This window comes from Aplysia californica, unplaced genomic scaffold (assembly GCF_000002075.1).
Source record: "Aplysia californica isolate F4 #8 unplaced genomic scaffold, AplCal3.0 scaffold00879, whole genome shotgun sequence".
Lineage (NCBI taxonomy): Eukaryota > Metazoa > Mollusca > Gastropoda > Aplysiida > Aplysiidae > Aplysia > Aplysia californica.
The window spans coordinates 164,106-175,387 of record NW_004798149.1 but is presented as its reverse complement, the minus strand read 5'-3'; the positions used below and the strand labels follow the sequence as shown (position 1 = coordinate 175,387).

At 42.0% G+C, this 11,282-nt stretch overlaps 1 protein-coding gene across 1 annotated transcript in view; it reads right to left on the bottom strand.

Moving 5' to 3' along the window:
- Positions 1 to 836: 836 nt before the first annotated feature.
- LOC101848244 (probable protein arginine N-methyltransferase 6.1) overlaps positions 837 to 11,282 on the bottom strand; it is a 27,864-nt gene continuing 17,418 nt past the window's right edge. Inside the window, exons 12-14 of the mRNA XM_035972865.1 lie at positions 7,275 to 7,384; positions 6,359 to 6,469; positions 837 to 2,525 (exon numbers count right to left, since the gene is read on the bottom strand). Coding sequence (XP_035828758.1) covers positions 2,438 to 2,525; positions 6,359 to 6,469; positions 7,275 to 7,384 — 309 coding nt within the window. The 3' untranslated portion in view covers positions 837 to 2,437. The remainder of the gene's footprint in view (positions 2,526 to 6,358; positions 6,470 to 7,274; positions 7,385 to 11,282) is intronic.

The following is an 11,282-nucleotide window of genomic DNA, read 5'->3' as shown; positions in this document are numbered from 1 at the left end:
TCTTTGATGTTGGCCTAGGCGGAGTTAAAAATGCATTCCAAAAATTTCTTAAATATTGGCCAAATTTAAGAAATAATAAGATTTTCGTGATCAGCGACCCAAAATTAGCAAAAAATACGTGGAGAACCCATTTTAATGCCCGATTACCAAGTTAGATTAATTTTTGTGAGTTTTGTTTACTTATGTTTTTTTTTCACTATTTGAATTCGGCGTGCACTAGGCCTTGATAGTGCAAGAGAGAAGGAGCCTGTGCCCCACGCATTGGCAAGAGTGATAGAAGGGAGGCAACACACACACACACACGCACGCACACACACACACACGCACTGGCCCACGTTGTAGCAGCATGAGAGCCCCCCCCCCCCCCCACCCACCCCCGAATAGGGCGACAATATACAAGAGTGAACTAATCGTGAACTAATCGTGAACTGTCAGAGTCTGGCCATGAGTTGTATCCTTCTCTCTCTCTCTCTCTTTCCCTCCCTCCCTCCCCCATCTCTCTCTCTTTCTCTCCCTCCCTCCATCTCTCTCCCTCCATCTCTCTCGCTCTCTCTCTCTCCCTCCCCATCTCTCTTTCTCTCTCTCTCCCCATCTCACTCTCTCGCTCCCCCGTCTCTCTCTCCCTCTCTCTCTCCCTCTCTTTCTCTCTCTCCCTCCCCAATCTCTCTATCTCCCTCCCCCTCTCTCTCTCTGTCTCTCTCTTCTCTCCCTCCCTCCCTCCCCCCATCTCTCTCTCTCCCTCCCTCTCTCTCTCTCTCCTTCTCTTTCTCTCCCTCCCCCATCTCTCTCCACACACACACACACACATACACACGCGCGCACACACATACACACACACACTTACACACACACACGATACACACACACACACAAATGCGTGAAAGCCAACGTGCCTTGGAACGCGCGCAGGCTTATATTAGCCAGCCACGTCTGTCAAACTCGAGACTCGAGGTCTCGATCTTAAGAGCTATTTTTAGCAGTGTTCAAGACTCGAGGTCTCGATCTTAAGAGCTATTTTTAGCAGTGTTCAAGACTCGAGGTCTCGATCTTAAGAGCTATTTTTAGCAGTGTTCAAGTCATGGCCTCTAAACAGCCCACTTGAAGCAGCTTCCAAAATCGAAAATCGGACTCGATTCCTCGATCTTTTTTCAGTTTTGGGATCGAGGCCTCGAGTCTTTTTGTCGTCGATCTTGCCCTGGCCTAGGAAGGAGTAACGTATGGTGCAGGGCAGTTTTAGAGAGGTAGGTGAGGTGTTGTAGCTGCTTGTACTAACCAACACTTTTGGAGCTGTTTTTCTCCGTTTCTTGTTTTTAACAATGTTAACATCATTCAAATCATTATTGTTAACATCATTCAAATCATAACTCCTAAACCGTTTGAGATATTGTTCTCTAGTTTGGCATGAGTGTGCACAGATGTATACCACACAAAATTACAACCTACTTTTTAATGATAAATGAAATCATTTGAAATTATTGCCTTTAGAAAGTCATTTTAGGTAAATTTTGGTAAAAATTAGGTCACCCTGATGCACTCTATACCAATTCTTTATAACCACACAAAATGGTATCTCATTTGGACAAGTAGTTCAGGAGTTATATATTGAATTGAAATATGTAAACAAAATCCAATATGGCCGCCATTTCCATGGTAACCGTAAAAAAATAACTTATGTTGTACATCTGATTTTAATCTGCATCTTCTATACAACATACCATGTTAGTTTGAGCACTATTGCTCCATTAGCAATGAAAAATGCGTTGTTCAGGTGTCCCTCTTAAAGATTGTGTTGTATTTTACTGGAATTCTAAAAGTTTTTTTTTTTTAAACCTGTCCGGCGGCGCAAGCTTCAGCCATAAAAAGACAGCAGCAGTGTTTTCGCAAGCAGTACACCCGATGTACTTCTGTCTTATATGGATGGAGAAAACTGAAAGCAACGCCTTCTGCCAGATTTGCAACGGTGAGCATAGCATCAGATCTGGTGGAAAGAATGTCACCATGCGTCACATCGCAGGAATCTAGCATTCCGATAGAATAAAGCGAGGGAAGGAGACGACAAACATCTAGAATTCCTTTGTGCCAGCCACAAATTCAAAGCCAAATATGGATGTTAATTGAACAGAAGTGAAGTTAGTGGATTTTGTTACTGAACTGAACCTTCCAATGGTATCAATGGACAAAAACATCAAATGAGTGAATTAATTTTTTTACATTATGGCAACTAGTATTAGATTTTGGATGAAAACTTACTTCTTGGGGTCATAACCTTGAGGGGTAAAAGGTTAAAGTTCATTTGAAGGCGAGGGGGGCTGGGGGGAATAACTGCTCAAGACTTTAAAAGTTCAGAGACAAAAGCATAATAAATGTACTAATTTTGGCTGCCCACTTGATTATATCACAAAGAGAAGTTGGAGTGTTGTCAACAAACTTGGCTGCTCTAGGAGACCAGTCCATCAGTACACTGCCACTGCTGCTTATACTTCTTCCCTCCGTTCACTTTGAAGTCCATCTCGATGTCCCAAAACCTGTAACGGAAATATTTTTTTAATAAATTTTTTTCAATCAACAAAGAATATTTATCACCGCATTTCCTCAACCACCCCACTTCCTGCATTCCAAGGTACAAGTGAGATGGAAAATACAAGAAAAAGAACTCTGATAAATTTGATTAAATTTTAACTGAGCGTGCTCCATGCCAGGCCCGCCCAACCTTGACCTTTCGTGACCTGCCTCGGAGCGCTAGTCAGGCAATTTTGAGGCCCATGCAGGGAGCATTATTGTTTCATTTTTTATTTCGACGGTATGCGCGCATACATTCATTAATACCCTAGACAAGTACACATTTCTAAATTCAGAAAGGACTTCACCTTCCAGAGGTATGGTTTTCAAAATAACAGGCCTAAACTGAGAGCTGTTAAGAGTTTATGAAACAATGCTAGTATGTAATGTTGTTAGAACTGGATCTGTTTACAACACAACTTTCACACGCAGGTAAGAGAAGGAAAACATTGTCAACAAATGTGACTTACCTGCACTTGAATGGCAAAAATTCCTGCACGCAAGTTGATACATATACTCCAAAAGAAAAGCAAGTGCTCACAATTTTGTCATCCAACAAGAATGTTCACAGTAATCCAGCATGAAATGATGAAAACAAGTCTCTCACTTTTAGGCACTGTTCGAATTTGTAAAGAAAGACATTTAAGTCCGTTCTTGTATCATTTGTCAATACTTCTGTGCTACATTGTTCCCTGTTGTCCTGTGGTTTGATTGGATTTTTTAAATATAATGTTTGAAAAAGAATTCTTGGAGACTTTCAGGGTCAGGGTGGAAAAGCTAAAATCAGTCTGTACACAGTACTGTAGTTGGCCAACAAAAGAGTGATTGTTCATCCCTCTGCTACGTTGAGGCCAAGTCTAACGAGAGGGGGGCTGGCCCTCAATAAAGTCTTTACAAAGACATTTCGATTGAATAATGTGTAAGTTTAGGCTGCCAGATCTGCTGCTGCAGCTGACGTGTTTGCTGGTTCTGTGGCTGACTGGTGTGTTGTCTGCTGTAAGAGCTTTCTCCAAGCTCGCTGGTGGTCGTTCTAAGTGTGGAAGAGCTCGAAACAAGGAGCCACACAAAGTCCAACATCACAAATCCTGTACTCGGCCGTCGTTGATACTTTCTTCCGTGCAGCTCCAGGCTCTTGTCGCTTCTGGTTTGTCTCAGACTCAGCCGACAAAGCGGTTTGTGTACGACTGCTTCCTTTTTTATCCCTGGTTTGGCACCTTGGAGGGGAAATGTCGACCAGCCAGCCTAAGCAGTGGATCTGCTCCTGGACTAGAAACGCCCTTCTGGCATCTCGATTGAGGGCAAAGGACACCATCTCCTTGCACAGCTCGCAGCGGAAGGTTCGGTGGCTGATCCCTCTCATCCTGTTCTTTACTGCTGTGGCCTTGTAGAGCAGGTAAACATTTAGCTCTGCCAGCATGAACATATGGATAGAGAGCTTCTTCGACCACTCCACAGTCCACTGCTTGAATAAGCTGAATTGGACCGTCTAGTCTGACCGGTCCACAGCGCCCATGTATATGATGTAATCGATGACATCTTTGAATTTATCTACAGTGCTGCAATCTCTTGTCATGCAGTCTGTGCGCTGTGAGGGACCTCATCGACGACCACTTTCTGACTGGGATAGTAGCTATCCTTGAATGATTTCTGAAGATGCTCCAAGAATGGAGCGATCTTGTAGAGGGGGCTGTCCCTCCTCAGCGCTGCGTCGATGTCCACCAGGTGGAGGAATGTGAGGAGCAGCATGAAACGATCACGTGTCATGCATGCCCTAAAGAAGCTGAGGCCGTAGTCTATATCCTAGGACCAGCAGTCATCCAGGTCAGCTATGTTGATGAGGCCCGTAGCTGTAATAATTTTTTTTAATGCCCACATTTCCTCCAGTGGTTACAACCCACATACCGAAGTGGTTTTCGGGGCTGATGATGGTTGAAGCGAGGTAGGCTCCAGCACACCTGAACAAAAGAACAGAGAAACAAAAATTAAGTGAGGATACAAGACAAAATTTTTCAGCAGAATACCACTAGAACCCATTTCGCTAGAGTGATGAAAAACTGAGTAAAGTGTCCAGGATTCAAAACCACAATTTTTTAAACACAAGCACAGCAGCCTCACCACAAACCACAGACTCCTCAACAAATTGAATGCTACACATGCATTAAAAAAAATATGTATCTAATTTAAACAAACAAAACTGATCTTTTTCTTCCTTGTTTTCCGTTTTCTTTCTCATCTTTTAATTGACCTTTACCGTTACTGTACCTATTGCTTATTAGCTTTACAAGCCCCCCCCAATATGTTTGTACAAGTTCATTTCTTTCAGATCAAGTATGTTCCTTCCATTGGGGTATATTTACCTGTGTTTCCTCTTTTATTCTCCCAAAGATGTCATCAATCAGTAGCTTCATGAATGTGAATGGGGAGGCATCAGCCTCAACCCTTTTCTGCATCCCAGGCTTGCCAGTGAAAGGGGATGTGGTCGGGGAAGAAAGGGGCGCCGTCAGGGAAGAAAGGGGATGTGTTCGGGGAAGAAAGGGGCGCTGTCAGGGAAGAAAGGGGTGTGGTCGGGGAAGAAAGGGGTGTGGTCGGGGAAGAAAGGGGGTGTGGTAGGGGAAGAAAGGGGGTGTGGTCAGGGAGGAAAGGGACGCCGTCAGGGAAGAAAGGGGGTGTGGTCGGGGAAGAAAGGGGGTGTGGTCGGGGAAGAAAGGGGGTGTGGTCGGGGAAAAAAGCGGGTGTCATTGGGGAAGGTGGGGAAGTGTTCTCACTCCAGGTCCAGGTGTAGTCGGTCACCGCAGTCAGGGTCACGACCTGGTTGTCAGGTGCAGCAGTCATCAAGTCCTCCTCTTTGTCACCTCTGCCAGTTAGCTGAGTGCCGAGATCCTTTGCACCCTCATCATCGCTGCCAGCAAAATAAACTTCTCCGGTGGACCAATGACTCTCAACACTTAAAGAGCGTCAAAGTCTTCAACAAAGTCGCTCGCGCTGCCAACCAGCTGACACAAAACGTCCCTTCTCGCGAGGTCAAGAACTGGAACACCGTCATTACAAGAAAATAATTTCATTTCTACGCAGTGTACAAACAGAGCAATAGAACTAGCAGAACGATCTGAAGATTTCGATGTTTCTCGCTCACAGAATGCACAGAAAGTGCCAGAGATAGCCCGAGTTCCAGAAAAGATAGCAGCAGTAAAGCCTCAGTTTATCTCATTAGGTCAGTTAGCTAATAGTTTGGGTCTAATTAGGGGCAGAGATTGATGCTAAACAAAGGATACCAATCTTTCATTCACTGTTGAGCGCTGTAGGGTAATTGACCTCAATAAACACCATATCCTTAACAGAGCCCAAGAAGGCACGCAGTGCCTTGACCCTTGGATTATTTTTTCCGAGATTTTGATTGGTCAAACCATTCAGGAGTAACACTTTCCATTACAGAACCAATGATGGCAACTACAGGCGACGCTATTTGCTTTAAAAATGAGGTGTTCCTCCAAATTGACAATAGTCACCTCGCGCGCTCCCGAGCTGGCCTGCCCGTTGGCGATTTTAGTCGCCTCGCGCACTCAGCAGAGTTAGAGAGAGAGAGACGATTTTTGTCACCTGGTGTGCTACGAGGGTTAAAAACCTTTAAAGAACATAACAGAAAGCTATCAACAAAACGATGCCTCAATGGTAACTTATCCATCAAATGTGCCATTGTGAACATCATTCATTCTAAACCCACCAAGATAAAGCATAACCGTCAAACCCAAAACAACTGATCAACTTTCAGTGTGTGCCGTACGGTCATCTTGTGACTCACCGATGATTCTCTGCTGACGGTTGCATGCTGAAAGAGCCAGATATTTCCATGTCTTGCTTCACAGCTATGGACGACTTCAAGTACATCACAGTTTGACCCCAGTGAGTTTTTCTGGGAAAAAAAAAACAACCCGCACTGAAGTCATAATAAGGATAACTATACTAATGAATCTGACATAGGAAGATTCTTCTTTCAAATAGGATAGATTCTTGATGGGTAACAAAAAAGAAGAGAACAAAGAATGCCTGGAAAGAAACAGGACAGATGACATTCATATCAACATCTTCCAAGTACAGAAGATTAATCCTTTCCATTGCTTGCGGTTTGAAAGATGCTAAATCTTCAAGAAACTCAAGTTTGTAAACAAAACAATGATAATCACATCTACACAAATTTAAAGCATTTTTCTATTAAATCAATTTCCCATCAACATAGCTCATGACATTGTTAAATAATACTCCATAATTTCATTAGGCATTATCATGGGTAATCATATCCCCTAACAAATCCTGGGTGAACCCACCCACCCCCAACTTCAATTACCAAGTGAAGTTGGTATCATTGCTAGGACAAGATTCAGGTAAAATTCTTACAAGTTCAATCATCAGTTTCTATGGTAACCAAAGAAACATCCATCATTATGAATATTTCGGCATACTGTAGAGTTTTTAAAATTTAAAACCAATCTATACCACTGTACAATTTGATGGCCAAGTGCAAAGCTGTGGTAATTTCTAAACCATAAGTATATAAAGACATAGTTCTTTAAGTAAAGCTTTAAGAGTCCAAAAGAAAGGCATCAGTCTAGAGGACCACGAAACTATAAGCACCTATAATTGTATTCATCAATATATTCTTCAGTTTGTTGAGACAAGTAAAGGCCAAGTAAGTAAAGACTAACGACTATTATGCTCACAGTGCAAAGGGGGAGGTATCAATGCACACTGAGCCTGGGAAAGCCACAGTGAACCAAGTAGCAAATCCGTGCATCGTGTTATGACCGTAAAACCTGAAGCTGAAGTCTGCCTGTGAAAAAAATTAATAAAGGTCACCAAAGAATTAAAAACTCTCAAAAAAGACTCCACACATCATGTTATACTCTTGACAAGTTTGCATCAGAAAGGACAAAAATTTACCCCAAATATTGAACTTGACATGAAATAGAGAATTATCCATGATAAAATTGTGGACATCACACACACACAGCACAAAATCATTTTCCAAGATTCAAGACATAAAAAAGACCCGATATCGCATCAAAACACTCAAAAAGACCTTCACATACTAACAAGTTTGCATCTAGAAGTGACAAAAATTTTCCCCAAATATTTTAAATGGTTTTAACACAACACCACCCCTCTCCCCACCATCACAACCACAAAACCATTTTTCAAGATTCAACACACGCATTAATTGGAATAATTTCTTTTTTGACAAAGTCTACAGAACAATATGTAATGCAGACAATAGTAGATCGAGTGCAACTTAGTTCTGACACATGACGACAGAACCTTTGAGCATTTAAACGTACCACAAGCAAATGTCAGAGAAGGCTGCTGCCATAAAATATAACAAAGTGCTGCACTATAACTTCACTGAAATGAAACGGCAAGACAAGTACCCTTACGCTAACACAGAATCATATTGATTCTTAAAAAACATAAGTGGAAAACAATTAAGAAAACTAACAATATGCAACAAAAGTAGTGGCTTTTGACCCGATCACATTTAACAATCCAGAAACAAAAACACTCGAAAAGATCTTTACATACTCACAGGAACAAAAATTTTCCCCAAATAGTCCAAACGATTTAAAGTAATCCTCAACATCCCCCCCCCCCTCCCCCACCACCACAAAACCATTTTTCAAGATTCAAGACACAAAAAGACCAAACATCGCATCAGATATCCGTTCCTGTCGGACATTAGGGTGACCAGAGAGCCAGAGACCACAGCGCTCCAGAGACAATGAAACACTGACTCGAACCCAGGCGGTGCCCGACATCTCCTATCAAACCACTTCCCATTCGCCTTCTTTCATCACGTGCGAAACATAACTAAACTAAAACTAAAGCTCTGCTCAGATTGAAAACTACAGACACATCATCACCGCTCAACACTCGGAGCAGCCAGGGAGAAACGCATGTTTTCCCTCATGGGGACACATGGGTGTTCCCTCTGGCTTCTCATTTTCCCATTGAGTGAGAGGGCTAAGGACCACAATTTCTTCATCACTGCAGACCAACAAAGACAGAATAATGTGCTCAAAACAACTTCATCCAAAACACCCCACAAAAGGCTGTCATCTTCCTCTATAAAATTCCAGTAAAAACCCATAACACAAAAAAATTGAAACAATTTCTGTCCTTGACAAAGTCTACAGAACAATATGTAATACAGACAATAGTAGATCGAGTGCAACTTAGTTCTGACACATGACGACAGAACCGTTGAGCATTTTAATGTACCACAAGAAAATGTCAGAGAATGCTGCTGCCATAAAATATAACAAAGTGCTGCACTATAACTTCACTGAAATGAAACGGCAAGACAAGTACCCTTACGCTCAGACGGAATCATATTGATTCTTAAAAAACATAGGTGGAAAACAATTAAGAAAACTAACAATATGCAACAAAAGTAGAGGCTTTTGACCCGATCACATTTAACAATCCAGAAACAAAAACACTTGAAAAGATCTTTACATACTCACAGGGACAAAAATTTTCCCCAAATAGTCCAAATGATTTAAAGAAATCCACAACATCCCCCCCCCCCCCTCTCCACCACCATAAAACCACATTTTCAAGATTCAAGACTTTTAAAAACCAAACATCGCATCAGATATCCGTTCCTGTCGGACATTAGGGTGACCAGAGAGCCAGAGACCACAGCGCTCCAGAGACAATGAAACACTGACTCGAACCCAGGCGGTGCCCGACATCTCCTATCTAACCACTTCCCATTCGCCTTCTTTCATCACGTGCGATATATAACTAAAACTAAAGCTCTGCTCAGATTGAAAACTACAGACACATCATCACCGCTCAACACTCGGAACAGCCAGGGAGAAACGCATGTTTTCCCTCATGGGGACACATGGGTGTTCCCTCTGGCTGCTCATTTTCCCATTGAGTAAGAGGGCTAAGGACCACAATTTCTTCATCACTGCAGACCAACAAAGACAGAATAATTTGCTCAAAACAACTTTATCCATAACACCTCACAAAAAGCTGTCATCTTCCTCTCCTGTAAAATTCCAGTAAAAACCTATGACAAACACGACATGCAAAGCTTTTGAGCATTTTAACGTACCACAAGCAAATGTCAGAGAATGTAGCTGCCAAAAAATATTACAAAGTGCTGCACTGTAACTTCACTGAAAAGAAAGGGCTAGCCTGATTTAAGTCCCATGTAAACAAAATGCAATTCACAAATAGCGACAATTTATTGCCGTTCTAAGATAAGTGCCCTTACGTTAAAAAATACAGAAATATATTGATTCTTACAGAACATAAAGCAGAAAACAACTGAAAAATCCACTAATATAAAACGAAAGTAGTGGCTTTTGACCCAATCACATTTACAATCCAGCAACAAAGGACACTCAAAAGGATCTTTACAACTCATTTTCCCCAAATATTTTATATGATCTGAGGTATATATTCTATAACCCCTAAACAACAAAACCATTTAATCACAATTCAAGACATAAAAAGACCAAACAACGCATCAGATATCCGTTCCTGTCGGACATTAGGGTGACCAGAGAGCCAGAGACCACAGTGCTCCAGGGACAATGAAACACTGACTCGAACCCAGGTGATGCCCGACATCTATCTAACCACTTCCCATTCGCCTTCTTTCATCACGTGCGATATAGGACTAAAACTAAAGCTCTGCTCAGATTGAAAACTACAGACACATCATCACCGCTCAACACTCGGAACAGCCAGGGAGAAACGCATGTTTTCCCTCATGGGGACACATGGGTGTTCCCTCTGGCTGCTCATTTTCCCATTGAGTGAGAGGGCTAAGGACCACAATTTCTTCATCATTGCAGACCAACAAAGACAGAATAATTTGCTCAAAACAACTTTATCCATAACACCTCACAAAAAGCTGTCATCTTCCTCTCCTGTAAAATTCCAGTAAAAACCTATGACAAACACGACATGCAAAGCCTTTGAGCATTTTAATGTACCACAAGCAAATGTCAGAGAATATTGCTGCCACAAAATATTACAAAGTGATGCACTGTAACTTCACTGAAATGAAAGGGCTAACCTGATTTAAAGGTCCCATGCTAACAAAATGCAATTCACAAAATAGCGACAATTTCTTGCTGCTCTAAGATAAGTGCCCTTACGTTAAAAAATACAGAAATATATGATTCTTTCAAAACATAACGCAGAAAACAATTTTAAAATATAATATGTACAACGAAAATAGTGGGTTTTGACAGAATCACATTTAACAATCCAGCAACAAAAGACACTCACTCAAAAGATCTTTATACTCACTTTTCCCAAATATTTTATATGATCTGAAGTATATTACCCACCAAACAACAAAACCATTTTTCAAGAATCAAGACACAAGACCAAACATCGCATCAGATATCCGTTCCTGTCGGACATTAGGGTGACCAGAGAGCCAGAGACCACAGCGCTCTAGAGACAATGAAACACTGACTCGAACCCAGGTGGTGCCCGACATCTCCTATCAAACCACTTCCCATTCGCCTTCTTTCATCACGTGCGATATAGGACTAAAACTAAAGCTCTGCTCAGATTGAAAACTACAGACACATCATCACCGCTCGACACTCGGAACAGCCAGGGAGAAACGCATGTTTTCCCTCATGGGGACACATGGGTGTTCCCTCTGGCTAATCATTTTCCCATAGAGTGAGAGGGCTAAG